Source organism: Tiliqua scincoides, chromosome 6, assembly GCF_035046505.1.
Source record: "Tiliqua scincoides isolate rTilSci1 chromosome 6, rTilSci1.hap2, whole genome shotgun sequence".
Classification (NCBI taxonomy): Eukaryota; Metazoa; Chordata; class Lepidosauria; order Squamata; family Scincidae; genus Tiliqua; species Tiliqua scincoides.
This window is the reverse complement of record NC_089826.1, coordinates 3,954,544-3,978,513: the sequence shown is the minus strand read 5'-3', so window position 1 is coordinate 3,978,513 and position 23,970 is coordinate 3,954,544. Positions and strand designations below refer to the sequence as shown.

The window sequence follows — 23,970 nt, the reverse complement described above, 5'->3', positions numbered from 1 at the left end:
GAGGTCCACTCCTAAGGCCTTCAGATCCCTCTTGCAGATGTCCTTGTATTGCAGCTGTGGTCTACCTGTAGGGTGCTTTCCTTGCACGAGTTCTCCATAGAGGAGATCCTTTGGGATCCGGCCATCATCCATTCTCACGACGTGACCGAGCTAACTGCTCAATGCTCCCCTTAATGCTTTGATCACAAACTGCAGAGACATCAGGTAAAAATGTGTGTGGCTGGAGCAACTCTTCCAGACCTTCGAAGGCTGTTTTGAAAGCTTGGGGGCATTCTAGTTCCTGGCAGGTTTTATCCCCAAAAGGGGTTTGTCCACCTCGCTGCCCCTTGCCGTCTGCGTCACCAAGATCAGGGGAAATGCAGGGCCTTGTAGCATTTTCTCTGCTGCTAGAGATACACATCAGCTTTCAAATTAAAGCATGTTGTGAAATGTGTGCAAACATTGGAACTGCCCCAGACGTTTCAAAAAACAGTTGGCGCTGAAGACCCTGGGTTGGATGACGCTGGAATGCTGTAGGCAAGAAGAGGTGCAGCAGAAAAGGAAGTATTTATTTTTCACATTTTTATACTGGCTTTCCTCCCAGGAGCTCAGGGCAATGTAAGTGGTTCCTCCCCAACTTTGGTCCTCACAAAACCCTGTGAGATAGGCAAGGCTGAGAGAGGGTGACTGGCCCAAGGTCACCCAGGAAGCTTTGTGGCTTAACAGGGGTTTGAACCTAGACCGTCCAGGTCAAAGACCAACTCTGGAACCACTACCCTATCTTGGCTCTCTTGTAGTAGGCAACACTGCTGAAAGGCCAGTCAGTGTATGACAGGTGGCAAGTGTGTGAGCAAGCACATGGGAAAAATCATCACGGAGGTGTTATATGACACAACATGCACACATTCCGATTTATGCTGGTCTACTTGCAAATCTTGGTCATTTTGTAGCTTCCCATGCGTGGCGATTTCTCTGATTTCCCCCCAAGGACCCTTGCCGAGAGACTCTTGTCTTTCATTTGGGAGGAAACAGAATCTGGGGCTCGGTACTTGACCGATGAGAACATCATGTAACGTCTTGGCTGGCCACGGAGTAGATATTCTTAGCTCTGTCCTAGGCAGCCCTTTCATCTGGTAGCAGTTATAGATGTGCGCTCCTTGTGGAAGCCTCACATCGTGCCATGTTTCCTTCAAGTGTGTGTGTTTCCAGAGTCGGTTGTAAGCTCAAGAATGTTTAAAATGTCAGGTGAGCGATGATTCCCGGTCGCCTTTTCTCTCCCCCGACCTCCTGCCTCTGGCCATGTGCCTTGGCTCAAGTCGAAAATAATAGTTACTTAGAAATTGCTACCAGCTGGAACCAAGTGTTTGAACTTTCCCCTTCTTCTTTAAATAACACCCTTAGTGCATTCTTGGCCCTTGGCCTGGCATTTCTTGGAAGAAATAAATCATGCACACTCACACTCACTCGAGTTGAATTTCATGTTGTGTTCATCTCTTCTCCCCCCTGCTAGCCACAGCCCGTTTCTCCCGGGTGTCTGGCACTTTCTCTATAGCCTATGATAAAACTCTGCGGAAAGTCCCACATGAATAACTGAGTGTTCATTATTATTCCTCCAAGGAGCTCAGGGCTGCATAAATGGCTTGCCCTTCCTCCCCACGACAAACCTGTGAGGTGGGTAGGGCTGAGAGATGGTGACTACCTCAAGGTCACCCTCTGACTGAGTGCAATTGAACGTGTACCTCAAGACGGCCTGCAAACAGGCTTGACTAATGCTAGCGGTCTCCATAGGGCAGCTTCTGCATGTAGATCTTTCAGCCTCGAGCGACATTTTTCAACCAGTTGGATGCATACCACCAGTGGTACTTGACATGTCCACGCAGGCAGAGCTCCAGCACACTTTTCACATGCTAGCTCAGGGGTGCTCACACTTTTTTGGCTCGAGAGCTACTTTGAAACCCAGCAAGGCCCGGAGATCTACCAGAGTTTTTTTTACAATGTTCGCGCCATCATAACATATAACATTTATGTGTACAATGTATGTTGGTGTACCTTGAGCCCCACTGAGTATAACAGGACTTACTCCTGAGTAGACATGCCTAGGATTAGGCTGTGAGGCTGCAATCCTAGCCACACTTACCTGGGAGTAAGCCCCATTGAGTACAATGGCCTTACTCCCGGCGTTTCCTCCCAGAGGCACCTGAAGGGGGGGGTCGGCACTCCGCGATCTACTCATTTTGCTTCGCGATCTACCGGTAGATCGCGATCCACCTATTGAGCACCCCTGTGCTAGGCAAAGCCTACCTGCTCATCCTGAACCTTTTAATCACTGTTCATAGCGTCACATCTGGCCTCCCAAACCCAGAAGTAAGTGGTGATTATGTTACTGCCAGTTACTTCTGATGGTACATTAGATAATAAGACCATGAGAAGCTTGCTGTATTGGGGGACGGAGGCTGAAAAACACAGAGCAAAACCAAATATGGTGCCTTCTCCATTCCTGGCTGTTTCAGCCTCTGTGTAAAGTAAAGAACAGGCCCTCCCAAGAAGCATCTTCCCCTACCACAACTCAATCTGTTGACTGCCCTGTTCCTAATATCGGGGGGGGGGGGTTGCCGCCATCTCGTGATTCTTCCCAGTGTTGGCTGTTGGAATGGTGGGTTGAACCCAGTCCGTGAGGTTGCTCTGTACTTGTTTCTCTTGCCTTTGTCCTGCCTCAGGTGGGTTCCCACCCAGCGTGCCACCAAACGACAGGTTGTTCTGTCTGAGCTCTCCTGGGCTGAACAGAGCTGAGTCTTGGAGTGAGCACAACATGCGCAGAGATTGGCTTGTAAACGGAGTGCCCGGAGCCTGCATTTGAGTGGTGCTGCACCCAGCGCAGTGGGATTTAAGCCTTTGAAGTGACTGCAGTGTGTCAAGGGGGAGGCTGTGTTCTGGGCACACTCTGGACATGCTCCTCCGATACCATTTGTACCATGCTGCCGTGTGCGGCTCCATTCAAGCCCCTTTGCGATGTTCCTTTATGGCCACTTTGGAATTTGCTTTCAAAAAAGTTCCCCTTTGTAACATTCCTTCCCCCCCCCCCCAGTCTATTATGCCCTTTGGCACTTTCTTTCTGCTTCCAACCCTGTTGTCTTCCCTTTCTGCAATCAGTTCCTTTGTTTCTTTCTGTGAGTCTGTCTCTAGCCCTCCCTAAGAGCTGACATTTTCCACCGGCCCTGAGACTCATTTAAATGGCTCTCTTGCCCCAAAAACCGTTGCCAGCATGTGAGTGGATGGGAGCTAGAAAATGCTGAGGATGAAAGCCAGAGAAATGAGGGAAGAGAAAGGGATTGATTGGGGAGGCAAGGAAGGTAGAGGTTGAAGGGGGGTGGGAAGCGTTAGGAAGGCACCCAGCAGTATTTGATCTGTTGGAGACAGAATGCTGGACTTAGAAAGACTCTGCTGGATCCCAGCAAAGCAGTTCATCAGCTTCAGTACTTGCGTAATGAGTTCTGCGAAAGGGAGACCTGAGGTCAGAGTTCCACTTTACACAGCTGGCATCTTTCCAGCAGACCCAGGTTGTGACAGTCACCAACCATGAAGGAGGGATCTGTGTTTGTCCTGTTGGCTGATGAGTGATTTTTAGTGAACTATCCTTCTTTTAACCGGTTAATTCATTCAGAGCACAATTCGAACTGAAGGCGTCCCAAACGTGCCGTAAGGCACATCAAAGCGGCCTGGCCCCACCTTGCCAGTACTGCATTCAGAGCCCCCGGCCACCAGCGCAAGCAGGCAAGGAGCCAAATCACGTAAGGGCATGGGGAGTGTGGCAGGGAGGGGTGTTTTGGGGCAGGGGGAGGGCAGCATTGGGGAGCATATCTAGCCTGGGAGGGGGCCTGGCTGCATCGGCGCAGGTTAGGATTGGCTGCCTGTTTAAATTCATTTTCATGTTGTTAAAATGTCGCCATAGGTGCCCTTTTGAGATACTGATGCAAGTGCAAAATTACTTGGAGTTGTAAGTATCAAAAGCTGCTGTCGGTCTGAACAAAGGGCCTTTGTCTGTTCCTGTAACATATCAAGCCCAAAAGAGCTAAAGAAATGAGCTTGTCCTTAATTTTCAGCCCCACCAGTTTAACACTTGGCCCTCACTGACTTAATCAGTGAAAGGTTTTGTTCACTTAAAAGCGGCACCTCTTGCTTGCAGGTAACTCAACGTGCATGTCTTTGGAAGAGAAGCCCATGCTAGATGTGAAAAGTGCCAAGGCACTGGGGCGGAGGGGTCGAATGCCTTCCTGCTTGCCGCGGCACTCCTGGGCCAACTGCCCAGTGCCTCATCTCGAAACTATCTGTCTTGTCCTGTGACAGCCACCTGCCCCAATGCCTCCAGACCGACTGGCTTGCCACTGAGCAGCTACACACTGTGGGGCTCCCAGGCTCGCCATGGCACCTGCAGTGTCACCCCTCCTAGTGGTGTAAACTGGTGCAGTCTGCATCACGTAACTGCTGACACCTCTGCAACAATTCAGCTAATATTGTTCAAAACGGCTAATATTATAATGCCATTGTACAAATCGATGGTAAGGCCACACCTGGAGTATTGTGTCCAGTTCTGGTCGCCGCATCTCAAAAAAGACATAGTGGAAATGGAAAAGGTGCAAAAGAGAGCGACTAAGATGATTACGGGGCTGGGGCACCTTCCTTACGAGGAAAGGCTACGGCGTTTGGGCCTCTTCAGCCTAGAAAAGAGACGCCTGAGGGGGGACATGTTTGAGACATACAAAATTATGCAGGGGGTGGACAGAGTGGATAGAGAGATGTTCTTTACACTCTCACATAACACCAGAACCAGGGGACATCCACTAAAATTGAGTGTTGGGAGAGTTAGGACAGACAAAAGAAAATATTTCTTTACTCAGCATGTGGTTGGTCTGTGGAACTCCTTGCCACAGGATGTGGTGATGGCGTCTGGCCTGGATGCCTTTAAAAGGGGATTGGACATGTTTCTGGAGGAAAAATCCATCACGGGTTATAAGCCATGATGTGTATGCGCAACCTCCTGATTTTAGAAATGGGTTATGTCAGAATGCCAGATGCAAGGGAGGGCACCAGGATGCAGGTCTCTTGTTGTCTGGTGTGCTCCCTGGGGCATTTGGTGGGCCGCTGTGAGATACAGGAAGCTGGACTAGATGGGCCTATGGCCTGATCCAGTGGGGCTGTTCTTATGTTCTTAACTACAATTCCCAGAATGCCTTGCAGGTGTTCTTGTTATCTGGGGTGCTCCCTGGGGCATTTGGTGGGCCACTGTGAGATACAGGAAGCTGGACTAGATGGGCCTATGGCCTGATCCAGTGGGGCTGTTCTTATGTTCTTATGTTAACAAAGTCAAACCTCTTCCTCCCCCAGCACCTCAGTCCCAATTGGAATCACCCATTTCTCATCTCTTGTGTCATGTTTTCATTTGACCTTTAATGACTCCTGAATATAAATAAAGCAAATCAAATAGGGAAAAAAATGTTTTCCATTTCCATATACAGCCCCCCCCCTCACGTGCATCCCATTTTTAGAGGCATCCCAGTTCCCATTTCCCTTCTATAAATACAGCTCTCTTATGTAGGGGGTACGTGCAGGGTCCTGGAATGTCGTGGGACTTCCTTGCTGTTCTTCCATCACACCTGGCACGTGCTTTGGTCTTGGTGGCATCTGATCACAGGTGGTGCTGATGGCAAAAGTGAGTGGGGCTATGGCACAGTCTTTGGGGCAGAGAAGGGAGCGGGGGAGTGCATGTGGTTCAAGTTCAGCCCCAAAACTGAGATATGCTTTTACTTCAAGGCAGCATTTAGTGAAAGGAACCTTCTGTTCCCTAAATTAAAAAGAATAGGAATATACTGTAGATACTCGCCTATAGTACGTGAAATTTTTGCCAAGTAATCAAGCTCCAATTCTCACTTCGCCTGATCTCCAAGTCAATCAGAGGGCAGAGCCTTTCAACTCTGGAAAGTTTCCTTTCTCAAGCGGCAGGCAGACAGGCACCAAGTTTCTCAAGCAGCAGGCAGACACAGCTCCTTAGAAGCAATTGGTTAACCTTTTATTCTACCGCAGCCTGGTTCTGCTTGGCAAATGCTTGCAAAGCAGGTCTGTTTTTTGAAACACCAGGATGGGAATCCTCCTTTCCATCTGAAGCAGGCTACAATTCAGTGCGCCCTTACTTAAGAATAACACCCATGGAAAGCAGTGGGTCTGCTTCTCAGTAAAAAGGGTTGCAAATATATGCAGCTCCATCTCTCTGCTGTGAACTGAATTGCACGCTCCCACTTATGTGTTATGGGTTGTATGCTGTACGTAGAGCTTCTAGCTTAACACACCAGATACCTTAAAGGTGGATTTGATTCCTGGTTCTCCTGCAATGGTTCCCAACCTTTTTCACTTGCATATCCCTTGGCAGCCCATTTCCATAAATTGTACCCTTCATATTAGCAAAATGTTTGTAATTAATAATACAAGCCCTCATCTCCTCCATATGAAAGCCCAGACTTCATGAATTTTTCACAGTGTTTTCTCTTTTTATCTGTTTGAGGAACAGAAGACTCTGCCTTTGCACTGTTTTACACCAGAAGTGTGCTGAGAAATTCTGGGTGATTGATCACTTTCCATATTACGTTTCAGCTTTTTTACTGTGCTGGTTTTCAATCACTGGTTCATACATGAATTGATGACCAAAAACTAGCTATTGGTGGGGCTTTCACAGTCAACTAGCTACCTCCCTTCCTGCCTTACTGGTCCTTGCAAGGCATTCCTGTCTTGCAAGGCATTCTGGAGCATGACCTGCCTTTTTCTACCATTATTCCATTCTTTTTCAAGTACCCCTAAAGGTTCTGTTGAGTGTCCCTGGGAGTACATTAATGCCACTGTTTTACTGGTATGTTATTTACAGTGCACTTACTCTGATAGTGCTTACAAAAAGGTGATGAAGAGAAGACCAGAATTTAAAAAGAATAAAAATGTATCTTACGATCTTTTACTATGTTTTTAATAAATTAGAGACTACAGTTCTTAGGTAACGATTAGTGGTGGGTTATTTTTGAGGATCTAGCCTCAAGTACGTAAAATCAGACAAAACTACAGTCAGACACCCCCCTAAGTTTAACCCCCCACTTATCCGAGGGTCATAGAAAATTCCATGATTGTTGGCTCAAAACCTGCCCTTGACTTATCTGTGGGATCGACTTATAGTCAGGTGTCTGTGGTAGCTTTTCTTTGTTCTTTTAACATTACAGAAAATAAGTTTGGCGATTGTGGAAATTTGCATGTCGCGTTAGATGGTTGGTAAATTTATTTGCGATGTTGCCTTTGGTCAAATGGTTCCTCTTGAAATTGTCACAGAAAAATCCCTACTCAGCAGAAATTTGGGGCATTTTCATGCGCTTATCTAATGTTATCTGCTAATGAACATATGGGTGGGGAATAGGAATTATTCCCCAAATATATTTGAATATTCATAACTGTACCAATGAAAGATTGGGGGGGGGTGGAATATCTTTCAGCTCACAATTTAGCTTTTTTCTGAGTTCTGCTTTCCAAAGATTTGGAGTGTGCATTTAATGGGCATGTAAAATGTGTGGGAAGCAAATGCAGTGAGGTTCTCTGCCCCTCAAGGCCCGAGAGCCGTTCTTCCATGAGAAGGGCTCTGGACCGCCTGCCCTGTAAGATAAGCTCCATAATGCGAGGCTGGAATAAATGTTGATAAGAGCTCATTCATCCCAGTGAGAATTCTGGGGCTGTGGTTTTAAGGTCAGTTTAAATCCACCCATTCAGGCATCGCCTGATTGCAGAGTCACTGCGTGGCTTTGGAAATTGAAGACATTTTGTTTTGCGAACAGCAAACACGCAGCTTCTCGACTTCGTAATAGTTCTTAGCAGTTATGCCCCCCTTCAGGGTGCCTCACCCACGTCATGGTGGAGAGTCATCTTTATGGCAGCCAGAATGATCACTCTCCCCCCCCCCCATATTGCAGTGTACTGAACACAGCAAGAAGAGTTGCTGGCCATGCATTTTATCTTGTAGTGTTGATGCGGGTGCGGGGAGGAGTGTTAGGAAGCTGCTGTTCTCTTACCTGTGTGGTTTCTCCCCCAGAAAATCACACACCTCTGATGATTTACTGACTCTGGTTCCCCCATAGCTGATTTCCAAAACAGAAGAGAGAAAAAGCTTTGGACAAGGTGTATTTGCAGAACTGACTAGCTCAGTGATTCTCAAACATTTAGCACCGGGACCCACTTTTTAGATTGAGAATCTGTCGGGACCCACCGGAAGTGACGTCATGACCGGAAGTGACATCATCAAGCAGGAAAATTTTTCACAATCCTAGGCTGCAAAACTACCTGTACTTACCCAGGAGTAAGTCCCATTGACTATCATTGTTAAAAGCATATACATAGTAGCCTGTACAGATCTGTCACATTTCCCCCAAATGCAGTCACATCCCATGGTAGCATCAAGTCTGATATATTAAAAATAAAATACTGAAATGTATGGAGACCTACCTGAAATTGGCTCATGACCCACCTAGTGGGTCCCAACCCATGGTTTGAGAAACACTGGACTAGCAAATAGTTAGGATAAATTGAATGCCAGATGAAGGAGATGGCAGCCTCAATCATATCTTGAGTTCTTCCGGAGGAATCTGGTTGGCTGCTATGAGATACAGGAAGCTGGAATAGATGGACCTTGGGCCTGATTCAGCAGGGCTTTTCTTAGGTTCTTTTTTTTAAAAAAAGGATAACACAAGGGAGAGAGCACATTTATGAGAATGTCTTGCACTGAGTCAGATCATTCATCATCTTTTCCATATTGTCCCTTCCAGTTGGCTCTCCGAGGCCATTGTTTGCAGCCGGGCTGCCTGATGAGATCCTCTGCCAGGGATCCAACCAGAAGCCTTCTGCTTGCAACCCAAGGTCCTTACCACTGAGTTTGGGCCATGGCCCTGCAAACACTCCTCCCCTTCCATTGCACTCATGTTAATCAACTGGACCAGTATTTGGGAAATGCGTTTTTTAGTAGGTTTGAAATATTTAGATCCTTCCTCTCAGCTGTAGCTCCCGAGGAAGCTTGCAGCAAAATGGCAGCATCTAATACAATAAATAGAAACCAATGAACTAAAGCAGGGGTGTCCAAACATTTTGGCAGGAGGGCCACATCATCTCTCCGACACTGTGTCGGGGGCCAAGAAAGAAAAAGAATTAATTTACATTTAAAATTTGAATAAATTTACATAAATGAATATATTAGAAATGGAACTTATATGAATGAATGAAGGTCTTGCAGTAGCTCAAGGCCTCTAAAAGGCCTTACACAAAGCAAGGCCGGCCTTTCCTTTGCTGCCACTGCTGCATCACAGACGTGAAACAGCAAGCAGTGGAGGGAGCCCTCATCCCACAGCTCACGTGAGAGGCTGAACAGTCACCCTCACACTGAGAGCGGTTGCATCGGGCCAGCACAGGCTCCAGCAAGTCTCCGGAGGGCCAGAGGCTCATTGGAGACTGGGGGCTCCCTGAGGGCTGGATTTGGAGTGCCCGAGGGCCGCAAGTGGCCCCCGGGCCGGGGTTTGGGCACCCCTGATAAAGCAACAGACGAAACAAAGCAGAAGCTAAAAAAAAACAATAAAAACCAAGGTTGGGCCCTAAGTACCTTTGGTTCCCCCCCCCCCCCCAATTACACTACACCATTCCAGGCAGCACAAATAGGAGGCTGGGCTGTGAAAGTGCGAGGAACAAAGCCTGTGAACTGCGGTAGCAGTGGTGACCATTTTTTAAGCATCTCTGTGATACTATGTCATGATGCAGCATTATGAGTAGACTTCTGGGAGGGGATGAGGACCACAACCAGTTTTTAATCCCAGTACCCCCTTGGTACAACGCTGCATGATGAATGTAGCATTGCATGAGGGGATTGTGGGGGGGGGGGGAGATTGCAGCAATTATGGGAAGTGTCACCAGCACCAGTGAAGGCAAGGAAGGGGGGGGGGGCCAGTTCCAGAGGCCCTTCCCAGCCGTCCCAAGAATCAGAGCTGAAATTTCCACCCGGCTCAACCCTAATACGAAAGCAGCGCTGGTGTTTGCTGGTGTGGGGGGCAGCTCAGCAGTCTCTTTTCCAGAATGCCAGTGGGACAGTCCTCCCCCTTTGCAAAGCCCGCCTTCCCCGCAAAGCCCCTGTTTAACCCCCTCCCTCTCCCCCTTCCCAGCTACAATGAAATCAAAGTACATGCTGCTGTTCTCATGCAAAGTCATCCCCTCTTGCCTGGTCCCTCCCTTCAGCCCAGCCTGCAACATCCCACTTCATAAAAGACTAATGATAAGGCTGTGGGGCGCACTGCACAGCAGATTAGCCCAGTGGGGCAAACAAAGACTCGCTCATAGATACACACAGCACACCCCTCACGCCACCTCCATCTGTTGTTTCTTCGGTCAACAGCAGACTTTTTTCCCCCTTGAAATGACAAGTTGCTCAATTGATAACGTTAATTACATTATCTGCAATCTGGATTAGCCTTTAAAGTTATGGCCCTTTAATCTTCCAGCTTGCCGTTTGTTCCTGTTTTGCAGTCTTCGTACCAGCTTCCCCTCCTCCAGTTAGACTGATTGATTGATTGATTGATTAGATTCATATTCTGCCATTCTCCTTGAAGGGCACCCAAAGCGGCTAACAATCAATATGTTAGTCAAACAATCAATATTTTTGTCCAGGGGTCTCCAAACCCTGGCCAGAGGGCCGGATGCGGCCTCTATTGGGCCTGTGGCCAGCCTCTGATCCCCTGAGAACACAACCAGAGTTGTGCTTGTGGGGTGGGGGAATAGGGGTCCATTTAAGTGTGTATACTTTATTTCTTGGGCTGTATTGGTTGGCAACCTTCAGTCTCGAAAAACTATGGTATAAGCCTACAGCACCCGGTATTCCCAGGCGGTCTCCCATCCAAGCACTAACCAGGCCTGACCCTGCTTAGCTTCCGAGATCATGGTATAAGCCTACAGCACCCGGTATTCCCAGGCGGTCTCCCATCCAAGTACTAACCAGGCCTGGCCCTGCTTAGCTTCCGAGATCATGCTATAAGCCTACAGCACCCGGCATTCCCAGGCGGTCTCCCATCCAAGTACTGACCAGGCCTGACCCTGCTTAGCTTCCGAGATCATGGTCTAAGCCTACAGCACCCGGCATTCCCAGGTGGTCTCCCATCCAAGTACTAACCAGGCCTGACCCTGCTTAGCTTCCGAGATCATGGTATAAGCCTACAGCACCTGATATTCCCAGGTGGTCTCCCATCCAAGTACTAACCAGGCCTGACCCTGCTTAGCTTCCAAGATCAGACGAGATTGAGCATGTGCAGGGTAACAGTTGCTGTCTTGGTGCTTGGAGAAATCCTGGACATTTGAGCCCATTCATTCATTCATTTCAGTCATTCAGCTAAGTTCCATCTCTAATGTATTTATTTAAATTTTATATTTAAATTTTTTCCCAGCCCTCAACACTTTGCCAGATATTTGAAGCGGCCCTGCAGCCGAACAGTTTAGAGACCCCTGTTTTAGTCTCTGTTTCTGCAGACTTCCCACATATGTAAAAGTTAATCCCTTTTTAAAAGGACAAATTCCGTGGCAGTTGGGAGGTTTCCCTGTGCATGATACAAAAGCTACTGCAGAATCACAAACTTGCAAAACATTTTAAGCAACTGAGGTTTATTGATTTATCCCCACCCCCCAAAAAAAAAATGGATGCTAAAGGCAGCGTGCAGTAGAAACCATATAAAACAGGTGGCCCAGTAAAGACAGTTTAGGCACAGAGACATACTTGCTCTTGCAGGAGCAATATGTGATAACCAGAGAGGTGTAGTGGATGGTGTGGTGCCTAGGAGGCCTGGGTTCAAATCCTGCACTCCATCATGATGTTTCCTGGGTGATCTTGGGTCATTCTGTCTGTGAGGACCAAATAGGACCACCCCAAGAATGCCCCTCTGAGCTTGTTGGAAGAATTGAAGATCGCAATCTTGCGATCTTAGACCCTCCAACTGTACATACCAGTCAATTCAGCTGAACTGAAAGTTCCCATGGGGACAGTTGATTGTGTTGTGTGTGGTATGCTGACAATTACAGGTGACTTAATTATTTAACAGGACTGTATGTAGCTCTGTGAAGGGTTCCTAATGCAAGCCTGCAGCAAGGTTTCTCTTTTCACAAATGAGCAAACCTTTCACAAATGGGAAGCTGGAGAATTGAACTTGAAAAATAATTTTGAATTCCTTGGCCCCAACACCATGGTTCTGAATGCAAGGGCTGCAACACTTTTGTGCTGGGCCTTTTCAATCTGTTCTCTCTAGAGCAGCGGTTCTTAAACTTTTTAGCCCAGGACCCACTTTTTAGAATGACAATCTGTCGGGACCCACTGAAAGTGACGTCATTAACTTGGAAGTGATGTCATGGCTGGAAGTGACATCATCAAGCAGGAAAAAATTTTTAACAATCCTCGGCTGCAATTCTATCCACGCTTACCCAGAAGTAAGCCCCATAGACTATCATTGTTAAAAACATATACATTGTAGCCTGTTAAAAGAACAGATCTCCCCAAATACAGTCACATACCTTGTTGGCATCAAGTCTAATACACTAAAGTCTAATACACTAAGTCTCATACACTAAAAATAAAATATTGAAATGAATGGGGACTCACCTGAAATTGGCTCGCGATCCATCTAGTGGGTCCCACAGTTTGAGGAACGCTACTCTAGAGCAAGTTCATCAGGGCGAAGCTGCTGGAACCCTGCATCGATTCCAGCCTCCAAAATTGTACCATTGAAAACTCAAAACCCTTTGCACTCAAAACAGATGTAGCATCTTATGATAAAGCAGTACCCTGCCCTGAGGAGCTTACAGTGTAACGTTGAATAGTGGTGAGAGAATAGGCAGGTTTTGTCCTCACTGCATATTCTATGTCTAGAAGCATCCAACTCATGGTAAAAATTGAAATCAAAGTGGGCAGGGGGATTTTGACTTGAAAACCTCCCCTGCAAGGTAGTGTGAGATATTTAAATGACCACGCTTAAAAATTTAGAGCTGGCTGTGATTGCAGGTATTGAGCCATTTCAAGTAACAGATATAGGCTGTTGACCAAAACTGTATTGGATCAGGTGATGCCAGGGGTGTGTTTCACACGCATATCTTTTTCTGTTATCTGCCTCATTCAATTAATCTTCTGCATTACACACCCCTTGCAGCCTTATCATTACTGTTTATAAAGTGTTGGGAAGTATGCATACTATTTTCAATAACAAACCCGTGACCCACTTTATACACACACACACACAGTCAGCCTGACTCATCATGGACTTAATCCACACCCACCACCGGGGTGGAGGGGGCCCTGGGACAAAGTCCTGAGACCTCCCCCCTACAGCATATGAGCTGCCACAGGAGTTAACTAGTATGGGGGAGGTCTATGCAGTCTGTCAGACCAGATAGAACTTCTATTGAACGTGGGTCCTTAACCAGTGCTCCACTTGACTGATTCTGCCCTTGCCCAAACCATTTGGACTTGTTCACTCTGCTCTATTTTTCCTCCTCTTTTAGCTCTGTACTTGCACTAACTCTCGTACAATGGTGTGGTGGTGCCCATAATCCTAGCTGCTGCAAAATGGTGTGGGCAGGTGGCTTCTCCCTATTGACGGCACAAGCGCTGTCTAGTAGGTGCTTACGACATCCATAAACCACATTTTCATCCGCATCTCCAACAGTAACAGTTTGTTTCCAAACACAGCAAATTGTTACGTAACAAAAAATACCCTTGTTGGATCCAGGGAAAATATTGTTTATGCAACAGAAATATTGTTGTTTTTTTGGGGGGGGGGGGGAGGTATTGGAATCCCTGCATCAGCACAGCTGAGCTGAAACCGCTGGCCGTTTCTAACAAATATTTCCAGGACTGGCTTAAAATGCCTCCCCTTAGGGCAGTGAAATGTGGACTTATTTCTTGTCTTTGCCCAGGGGACAGCGACAACTCTGCATCAGCTGGCCTCCAGAGACGTTGCTGACATGGATGTGAAGTGTTGGGGAAAATGTCAAGGCTAGATTTGCCAATCTTGAAGCATTTAAAGCATGTAATGGGCAGAATAGATGCACCTCTCTGTGAAGTTCAGAACCCTTCATATTTTACCCGGGTGTGAATTTTAAAGCAAACACCTGTAGTCCTTTCACAGACACTTGAGTAATTATTTCTGCTTCCTCTCCCTTGTCATGGTGACCAAATCCTTCCTTCCTGGTCTTTCTGCCGAACAGGATAGTTCTTATCGTGCCTGTAAGGTATTGATCTCCCAGGTGATGAATTGTAATGCTGTAATGCCTTCCCCATTATTTCAGAAAGGGATCATCATTCAATCCATAAAGTCGCTCTTTATGGAAATGATTTTAGACACACGTTTTGCCAAAATAGGAAGCAGGGGTTACGTCACCTCTGCACAACAGGGGAGGCCAGAGCAGAGCTCAGTCCTCTAGGTATCTTGGCCAATGGTTTGCGTTGTCCTGTCCTCTGAACTCCAAGTGGCCACCTTCCCCTGGCAGTTTGAAATGTGGCCATTGGGGCAGCTACTTTCCAGCACAAGCTGCCTCATATCATAGATTATCCAGGTGCACACACTTTATCTTCACACCATCAGAAAACATTCCTGTGAACTCCATCGACCAACACAGCTTCCCATGCAGGTGCGCAGACACACATTCGGGGCCCCAAATTGCAGCCAGGGGTTGTGGATGTGCACAGCTCAGGTTGCGTGATTAGTTCCTAGAACTGCCCCATTTAAAGGAATCTGGACAATTAAAACACTTGATTATATACACTTGATTATATTTAAATATAACAGAGTATTTAAATCGGTATATATTTGCGTGTATCTGAAACACAGAATTATGTTTCCTTTATGTTTAGACATTTTATGAGTTGTCTTTGGAGAGGCATTCCAGAGTCACAGGTGTGCACGGTGGAAGAGGAAAGCCTCTTTTCATAGGGTCTGCAGTTTTGTTAAATTTCTATGTTAAATGTAAGTGCCATTTTTAAAAAGTGTTGCCTCATGGATCAATTGGCCTTTTGAGTTGATTAAAAAGGCTTTTAGTAGGTTAATGAACACTTAATAGATGAAAAGTTGCCGTCCCAATTAGTCCCCTTTCTCCCATGCGTGCACTAGTGTGACTCCTACAACCCTGACCCAGGTTGCCACTTACACGTGCCATTACTGTGACACCCGGCTGCATGGAAGGGATTTTTTTTACCCAGGAACACCCACGACAACACCTATGGCAGTGGGTAGACCAGCGGTTTTCAACCACTGTGCCGTGACACATTGGTGTGCTGCAAATGGTGTGTCGCGGGAGTTTGGGGGAGGGTCATTTATTAATAGGGCTGTTGGGGGATGTGCGCTCTCTGCCAGCCATGCGATGTGCCTTGTCAATCTTAAAAAAAAAAACAACGAATGGTGTGCCTTGACAATTTTAGCTCCTTGTTAGTGCACCATGAGATGAAAAAGGTTAACTGGGGTAGACTGTACCCCAGGAGTTGTTTTTTTTGAGGCGGTGTGAAAACGATGTGGTGGTAGCTGATGCGCTCTGCGGGCTGCATGTGTAAATCTTTCTTTCTGTGTAGCAGTGACCACCCAGCGCTCTTTCAGATGCCCCTTCCTGTCAAACAGGCCTCAGAGGCGAGGAAGTGCAGCTGTCTCCCTCAGAGGAGAGCGGAGCAGGGAGGAACGCAGCTGGAAACCTGCAGAGTGGCTGAGAGCCCCAGAGCTGGAGAGGGCTGCGTGGAAGTTGTAAAATCTCCCTGTTGTGATGACGCTTGTAATTTTCCTCTGGCTGGGCCACACGGGCCAATGGAAATCTCCTCCTCTCCCTCCCTGTGCAAGTTGAGCGATAGGGAGCCACGCCTGGAAACAAAAGAGAAAGGCTCACTGCCTGTAGGATCCTTCATCCAGGCCAAGCCAAGACGAGAGGGTTCGGTGCCGGGGCTGGAGCACTCTTGGAGAGCAGCCACAGCTTGCTGGGAGGGGGGCACTTCCAGAAGGGAATTTCTGCCGGATGAGAGGCTGTTCCCGGTGACTTTCAGAAGGAAAGCTCCTCTTTCCAGGAAGAGATCAGTGTTGTGCCTTTATCCTGTGGTGTTGAGGGCCCTTTGCGATCGTCCCCAATGCCTCATAACATGTAAGTCAAATTGTGCAGCTTCGGTCATCTGAAAGAACCTCCTTCTCGGCTCCTGTTTATCTCTCTTTCCTTAGAAGCACTTGTACTTGCATGAAACTTTAGGAATGAAAATACAGGAGGGTTAGATAAGGGGACTGGGGCAGGAGCTGTCACTCAGTGGCAGAGCTCAGGATTTAAAAACTGAAGGTCCCAGGTTCAGTCCTCTTTGGGGGGGGGGGGGAATCCCTGCCTGAAACTCTGGAGAGCTGCTGCCAGTCATAGACAATAAAACTGACTGAGATGGTCAACAGATCTGTTTATATGCTGCAAATTGGGTTCCCCCCTTGCTTTATTTTATGCTTCACAAATTCCAGGCTCGTCTCAGATCATCCTTGGGAATCCATTCTTTCTCAACCAGGAGAGAGACAAACCTGTGTTGTGCTTTTTTTCCCCACCATGTCCCAACCCGCCCCCTTCATTCCTGAAACACTTTGCTGCTTCTTTTTTTCATTCCAAAAAGAAAAGGAGATGAAGTTTGATCACGACACCTGTGCAAACATACAAAGCTGCCATTGGCCTGTCGAGCCCAGTCTTGCATTTGCACCCGCTAGCAGCCGCTCTCCACTACCTGGAGCTGAGAGGGCTCTTTCCCAGCCCTGCAGTTCGAGATCCTTTTCGTGGGAGATGCCAGCCATAAAGCCTGGAACTTTCCGCATGCAAAGTGTGTGTGAACTACAGCCCTTATATCGCATGTGTAGCCCATCCGACCTCCGAGGCCACAGTGCAGCTGGGGTGCAGTCAAAAATATCTGGCAACCAGACCTGTTCCTTGGAAGGGACCCAAAAAGTTGACTTCTTTAGATGCTGAGGGGCCACCCTTTGCCAATTATGTATTGATAAAATACTTGCAGGGCAGCAACATCAGGCCAGATGCCCTGCTGGGAAGAAGGAATGTGTTAGAGGCAGAAACTGCTGCAGAACCTTGGACCAGAGGGAGACCACCACCTCTAAGCCCCAGACACATTGGGTGATGCGGCAGGTGGCACTGCTCTCTACTTGATTTTGGTGGTGCAGTGGCATTTTTTTTTTGTATTATCCTATACTCTTGAAAATAAGTGCACCGATGCTGTTACCCTGCCTGCTCCCAGACATCTGCGATGGTCATTTGTGACATCAGAGGAGGGGAAGAACCCAGATCTAGTTTCCCTTCCTGATTTTCTGAGAGTGATTGTTCTTTGGAGTCTTTCTGCAATCCTTGGCGTTATTTTCTCTCATTCAAAAAAATAAGGAAATGCGCAGTTCTTATCTCCTTCCTGCCAAGCAATGCAGCCAGCCCTGATGGGCTGGGATTGTGCAGGGCTGTGCAGGGCTGGGATTGTCGGGGGCAGTGGAGGGAGACACACTCTGCTTTCTGGCCCAATCATCATATATAGGTGTGATCTCTCCCACTCTTAATTCCTCTCTTGCGTACCCTTCTTCCCTATCCCTAACTAATCTGGCAGCCTCAGGCCCTTCCTCCTCACATACTATTGTTTATATCATAAATGAAATTGTATTGTTGCGCGTGGGGTCGAGGAAGTCTTTGTGCCTTGGAGCGGCTCATTCATGCATGCACACCCCCATGCGCTCAGGGCATGCATGAGGGAGACAAGGGACTGTGTATTGGGGTGCCCTCTCTGTTGTCCACACACTCAACACCTTCACGCTGATGACTGACACATGGACATCAGAAGGTATGTCCAGCACACAGGCTTCTGTTTTGCCCCCTTTGCGTTGATGGCAACAACTGTACTGTATTGGTTTTAAAGGACACGTGGAGGGCTTCTTGATTGTCCTTGGGTGCAGTTGCACCTTGCTCCTGCTGATCTGACGAGACTTCTGGTGGCTTTCCAGACTTCTGGTGGTTTTAACCTTGGTGGTTTGGTGACTGTGTGCCTGTTTTGTTTGTTTCAGTCATTATTTTGGGCATTGTATTAATCTGGCTCCCTCCTCCCCCTCTTGTTTTGAGTGGCAACATTAACCTCCTCCAAGGACTCGTTTAATCCATAGGCAGGGTCTAGAATGGTTTGCTAAGTAAAGATTTAGTAAAGATTCATTCTCACTGGGTTGTTCTTTTTGTCTTGTGTTTTGGCAGACCATCCATGAGCTCAGACTTCCAGCATTACAGTTTCAGGATGCCAAACATTGGATTCCAGAACCTGCCTCTCAACATATACATTGTGGTCTTTGGAACGGCCATTTTCGTCTTCATCCTTAGTTTACTCTTCTGCTGCTACTTGATCAGGTAAACAAACCACTCCTCTTGCTTGTCGGAGCATGCCCAGTTCATCCTGGACCAGTCAGGGTGGGTGAATTCCTGACACCGTTTTTCTCCACTATCACAGGTTGACCTGTGCAATCAGTTAGTACTGGATTATCTACCTGCCTTTCAAACTTGTGGACGAATTAGAGGCCTATTCCAGTTTATGAGCCAACACAAATCTGGGTCCTGTCCATGAGTGCCTACCACTGGACACAGACCCCTGGTCTAGATGGACCCTTGTTCTCATCCAGCAAGGCTTAGGCCAGGGGTTGGCAACCTGTGGCTCTAGAGCCGCATGAGGCTCTTTCAGCTGTCTGCTGTGGCTCCTCCAGGTGAAAGTGGCAAAGAGTGTGACAGGAGGCACCTGTGTTGGGAGGGCAGGCTGCTTCCCTCCGCCCCCTGAGCTCACTGCCCTCTTCTCCCTTCACCCCCACCTGCCCCGCATTGGTTTCCCTTTTCAATTTTGCCGCTCTGCAGGCTTAAGCTCCCTGTTTTTTCCTTCCCCAACTCTCCAGCAGGCTCAGCCAATCAGCATCCAGCAGGCTCCTGGCTTTTTCGGTTGGAATGGCTCAGGGCCCTTCACTGGCTGACCACCAGCCAATCCTGAGCCGCCTTCCTCCTCAGCCATTTCGAGCCCTTGCAGCCCGCCTTTCCCTGAGCAGGTCCCCACTCAGTGCAGGGAGAGGCTTTTCCTCCACAGCAGAGGAGACATCAAGTTGCAAGCCCCATTACAGCAGATGAAGCTTACTCCCAGGAAAGGGTGCCTGGGATGGCAGCCTTGGAGCCAGTGGGAGCCCGCGCAGGTCTGTTCGAGAGTAAGCCCCGATGTAGTCCCTGGGCTACACCCAGGAAGGTGTGGAGGGCTGTAGCCTCAGCCTCCTCCTGTGTGGGTCTACTCACAAGTAAGCCCTGCTGTAGTCAGTGGGGCTTCCTCCCAGGAAGGTGTGGAGGGCTGCAGCCTCAGCCCCCTCCTATGCAGGTCTACTCACAAGTAGTCAGTGAGGCTTCCTCCCAGGAAGGTGTGGAGAGGACTGCAACCTGAGAGCTCCAACCAACTTGTCTGCTCAGAAGTCCCATTGTAGTCAATGGGGCTTACTCCCAGGATAGTGTGGAGAGGGTTGCAGCCTGAGTGAGGGAGGGCAGGCATGCAGGGCAGAAGCTGGCCTGTGGCTGCCCCCCACCTTCCCCCCCCCAGCTCTGGCTTCTTCTATTCCCCACCTCTGGAGTCTGTGTCTTTTCTTCCTTTCAGCAGGGTGCCTCTGAAGGAAGGGGGAGTTCTTTAGTATCCATGTAAGATAAGCAGATGTCATAACCGACTTATGTATTGGAATCCTGGAAGATCTGGTGAGGAGCTAGATGTGGTGTCAGCAGTGGCCCCTTTAAGGGTAAGGCCTGGGCATCCAGCAGAGTGTGCTGTACAGCTGCAGCCACTTGAAGGCAATAGGGCCCTCAGGGGTATAAGGAGCACCTGAGGAAGGGGTTGGAGAAGGAGTGCAGGTAGGAGACGAGACTGACTGGGCTTATTGACTTAGACTTGGATACTCTGACTGATTTGACTGACTTACTTTGGAATCTGATCTTGGACTGTGACTTGGCTTATTGACTTTGGACTCTGTCCTGGATACTCTGACTGACTTTGTGTCTAATGGACTGCTGGAGGCACTGGAGTTTGGTGTGTGGCTGCTGTTGCCCAAGACCTGCTGAGGACCCAGGGTCTGCTGTAGTGGTGGGAGGCTGCTGGCAGGAGAGAGGACCTCTGCAGGTTGAACAGGCAAGCTACCCTGGAGGTGGGGTCCAGCAGGGCTGCAGGGCAGAACCAGGGTCATTTGTTGGGGGAAAGAAGGGAAATTAATTTGCTTAAAGTGGGCATAATTCTCCAGGCAGAGAATGGCCTTGGAATCAGGCAAAACACCATAGAGGACCAGGTGTATGAAAACACAGGACAAGAATGTACGACAAAACTAACTAAAAGCTACAAGAGGGGGCTACATTATAAAAACGAGACCTATAAGAGCATAAAGGTAAAAAAAAACTATATATGCAGTATTATCTTCATTTTAGATGTCAAAAGGGTTTTGTGGCTCCTGAGGTTTTTTTTTCCTCTGGAAAACGGGTCCAAATTGCTCTTTGAGTGTTTAAGGTTGCTGACCCGTGGCTTAGGCTCTCAAGACTCTGGCAAAGATCCAGGGATTGTCTGTGTTTTTGCCTCTTTGCTCCCCATTCCTTAGGCAGTTGCTCCTCTGAAGCCCGGGCACCATTCTTTGGGTTGGCAAATGCAGAGTGTGCCCACAGAGTTGCAGCCTTAAAAGTACTTTGCCCGACAACGTTTCTGGTGTATGACAATTAAAAGGGGAGAGAGTGACACACGTTTTTTTTCTTGGAAATGTGGAAGTCTGCAGAGTGGTGCAACGTCAGCACACAAAAGACTTGAAGTGTTTGTTGGTGGAAAGAGAAAAAGTGTGTGGGTGTGTGACATTGTGTACATACCTGCACGTCATAGTCATTGTGAAGGAGGGTTGCTGTTTAGCTTTCATGCTGAGTCAAAATAGGTCACTGATTGGCAATGAATGGCTCAGGGTATCTGTCAGGAACCCAGGGCTGTCGTCTCAGCAGGATAAGGCTAGGCGGAGCAGTCAATCGATCAGTCAAACCTTTATTAGCATTGACAATAAAACCAGGGTGTAAAACAGAAAAAATATCCAGCAAAGCAGTAACTGGATGGTCATGTCTGTCTTTCCTTCCGCTCTCTGCCTTGAGAAGGATCCAGGAAGTCTGGTTCATGCTAGAGGCAGATGAGAGGTAATTGTAAAAGGAGAGGAGCCCTTGCTGCTTTTTCTGAGCATGTTTTGCTGCAACCTGTGCCTGGCTGATTTAAGTGGCACTGGGCACTTGCGCACCTAATTAGACTTCATAGCTCCACCTCCTTCAATCTTAAATCCAGAAACGGAAGATGGGGGCATCTGTTGTGCTTCAATGCAAGGGCATAACATATCACCCCAGCACCTGTGGCCTTCACAGAAGCCGAAATGGGGTGCTCAAAGCTAGCAGTGCCCTGCCCTCGGAAAGAATTTGGAGGTGACTGGGTGGAGCCTGGAGCAATCATGTCCTTCCCCCCCCGGCACAGCCCCGGAGCACTTGCCCCTGAGGTTCTGCCCAAGTTATGCCTCTGCTTCCATGCTACTCTGTGATTTGCTTTGCCTTCTTTTTTGTTAATCCAAATTTTTTTAAAAGGCAAGTGACCCACCAAAAAGGCCAGTGACTACCCACTGCCGGACGCAGTGCACACCACATTGGCACGGCTATGTCAGTGCTGGAAAGTTAGTTAGGATTGCACCTTAAATGGCTGGTGGTTCCCTAGATCTGGGCGAGGAGAAGAGAGACAGACAAAAGTGATGAGGAAATCAGTATCTGCTGCACAGGCCAAGTGTGTTTGCCATTTGGAGAGAGAAGGAAACCAGTTTCCTGGCCAGGGGCAAGAAACCAGGCTGCCCCTCCATTTCATGCCCAGCCAAATGTGCCCCGAGCAGTTCTGAGCAGAGGAACCAGGAGACTGGCTTGTTGTTGAGCCTGAAAAGCAACTGCCGGAGCTGTGAGAGGTGGCTGGCTCTTCCTCATCAAGCGACTTCCAGGCTGGGTCTGCTTTGCCTGGAGGTGTCATCCTTCTGGCTTGAAGGGCCTGTAGTTCCTGCCCTGACCAGTTCTGGTGGTGGTACAGCATATAAGAAGTAGCAGGGACGCACTGTTTGTGGCACATTAAGACCATCTGAAGCCCATGTCCAGGTCTGCCAGGCTCTCTGTCTAAATGAATGCCAAATCATTCCCAAAGCGATGGCGCCCTGTGGCTTCCTGTGAGTAAGATAAGAACATAAGAACAGCCCCACTGGATCAGGCCATAGGCCCATCTAGTCCAGCTTCCTGTATCTCACAGCAGCCCACCAAATGCCCCAGGGAGCACACCAGATAACAAGAGCCCTGCAAGGCTTCCTGGGAATTGTAGTTAAGAACATAAGAACAGCCCCACTGGATCAGGCCATAGGCCCATCCAGTCCAGCTTCCTGTATCTCACAGCGGCCCACCAAATGCCCCAGGGAGCACACCAGATAACAAGAGACCTGCAAGGCTTCCTGGGAATTGTAGTTAAGAACATAAGAACAGCCCCACTGGCTCAGGCCATAGGCCCATCTAGTCCAGCTTCCTGTATCTCACAGCGGCCCACCAAATGCCCCAGGGAGCACACCAGATAACAAGAGACCTGCAAGGCTTCCTGGGAATTGTAGTTAAGAACATAAGAACAGCCCCACTGGATCAGGCCATAGGCCCATCTAGTCCAGCTTCCTGTATCTCACAGCAGCCCACCAAATGCCCCAGGGAGCACACCAGATAACAAGAGCCCTGCAAGGCTTCCTGGGAATTGTAGTTAAGAACATAAGAACAGCCCCACTGGATCAGGCCGTAGGCCCATCCAGTCCAGCTTCCTGTATCTCACAGCGGCCCACCAAATGCCCCAGGGAGCACACCAGATAACAAGAGACCTGCAAGGCTTCCTGGGAATTGTAGTTAAGAACATAAGAACAGCCCCACTGGCTCAGGCCATAGGCCCATCCAGTCCAGCTTCCTGTATCTCACAGCGGCCCACCAAATGCCCCAGGGAGCACACCAGATAACAAGAGACCTGCAAGGCTTCCTGGGAATTGTAGTTAAGAACATAAGAACAGCCCCACTGGATCAGGCCATAGGCCCATCTAGTCCAGCTTCCTGTATCTCACAGCGGCCCACCAAATGCCCCAGGGAGCACACCAGATAACAAGAGACCTCATCCTGGTGCCCTCCCTTGCATCTGGCATTCTGACAAGATATGCATGCAAGCCATCAGGTATTTGGTGTTTAAAAACAAAACCCCATCGTTTCTCTGATTCTCCGTTATGTCAGGCCTGTAGTTCTGGAAAGGCCAAGCGCATGATCATCAGCTCACACAGAATCCTTTTAAAGTGTCGTTTTGTTTTTAATCCACTTTTCATTTGGGGTTCGCAAAGCCGGGTACAAATGTAACATTTTAAAAAGTCGTGAAACCATCAGGCAGCAATAAAAATAGGCAAGAAAAGGGGCACTTGTGGACTGAAGAGCAGACATTGTTCTTCTAATCTAACTGAACGCAGAAGAATGCCTGTTTTCCTCCGTCAAAAAGCTATTCTTCCTCCCCCACCCTGCTGCCATTGGCACTCCAAATCCCATCAGACCGAATGTTGACTTTTTTGTCTTGTGCAAATAGCGACGTCTACTTGGGTGTATTTGCCTCCCCCACTTAGCTGTTCGATCCCTGGCTCCTATTCTCCTTTGGCACTTGAGAAATTGTTTTAATTTTTCCCCTTTTCAAATCGGAATGATTCGTTCAATCGCTTCCTTCTTTGTGGTTTTGCAAGGTTAGCTCTTCGGAGAGCAGGTGCAGAAAGCACTTTGATGTCCCAGGAAGATTAGAATGGTGTTGACTTTTTTGGGGGCTGGTGCATG

The 23,970-nt window shown here is 48.2% G+C and overlaps 1 protein-coding gene and 1 pseudogene across 4 annotated transcripts in view; one reads left to right on the top strand and one right to left on the bottom strand.

The window, feature by feature from the left end:
* RNF24 (ring finger protein 24) overlaps positions 1 to 23,970 on the top strand; it is a 62,753-nt gene that overhangs the window by 27,199 nt on the left and 11,584 nt on the right. For 2 of the 4 annotated variants that reach the window (XM_066632699.1, XM_066632701.1), the window contains exon 2: positions 18,295 to 18,444. In XM_066632699.1, coding sequence (XP_066488796.1) covers positions 18,302 to 18,444 — 143 coding nt within the window. In that variant the 5' untranslated portion in view covers positions 18,295 to 18,301. Of the gene's footprint in view, positions 1 to 15,999; positions 16,183 to 17,831; positions 17,894 to 18,294; positions 18,445 to 23,970 lie in introns of those variants that run through there. The other 2 variants (XM_066632697.1, XM_066632698.1) reach the window with 2 other exon arrangements.
* LOC136656385 (5S ribosomal RNA) lies at positions 11,236 to 11,352 on the bottom strand (annotated as a pseudogene).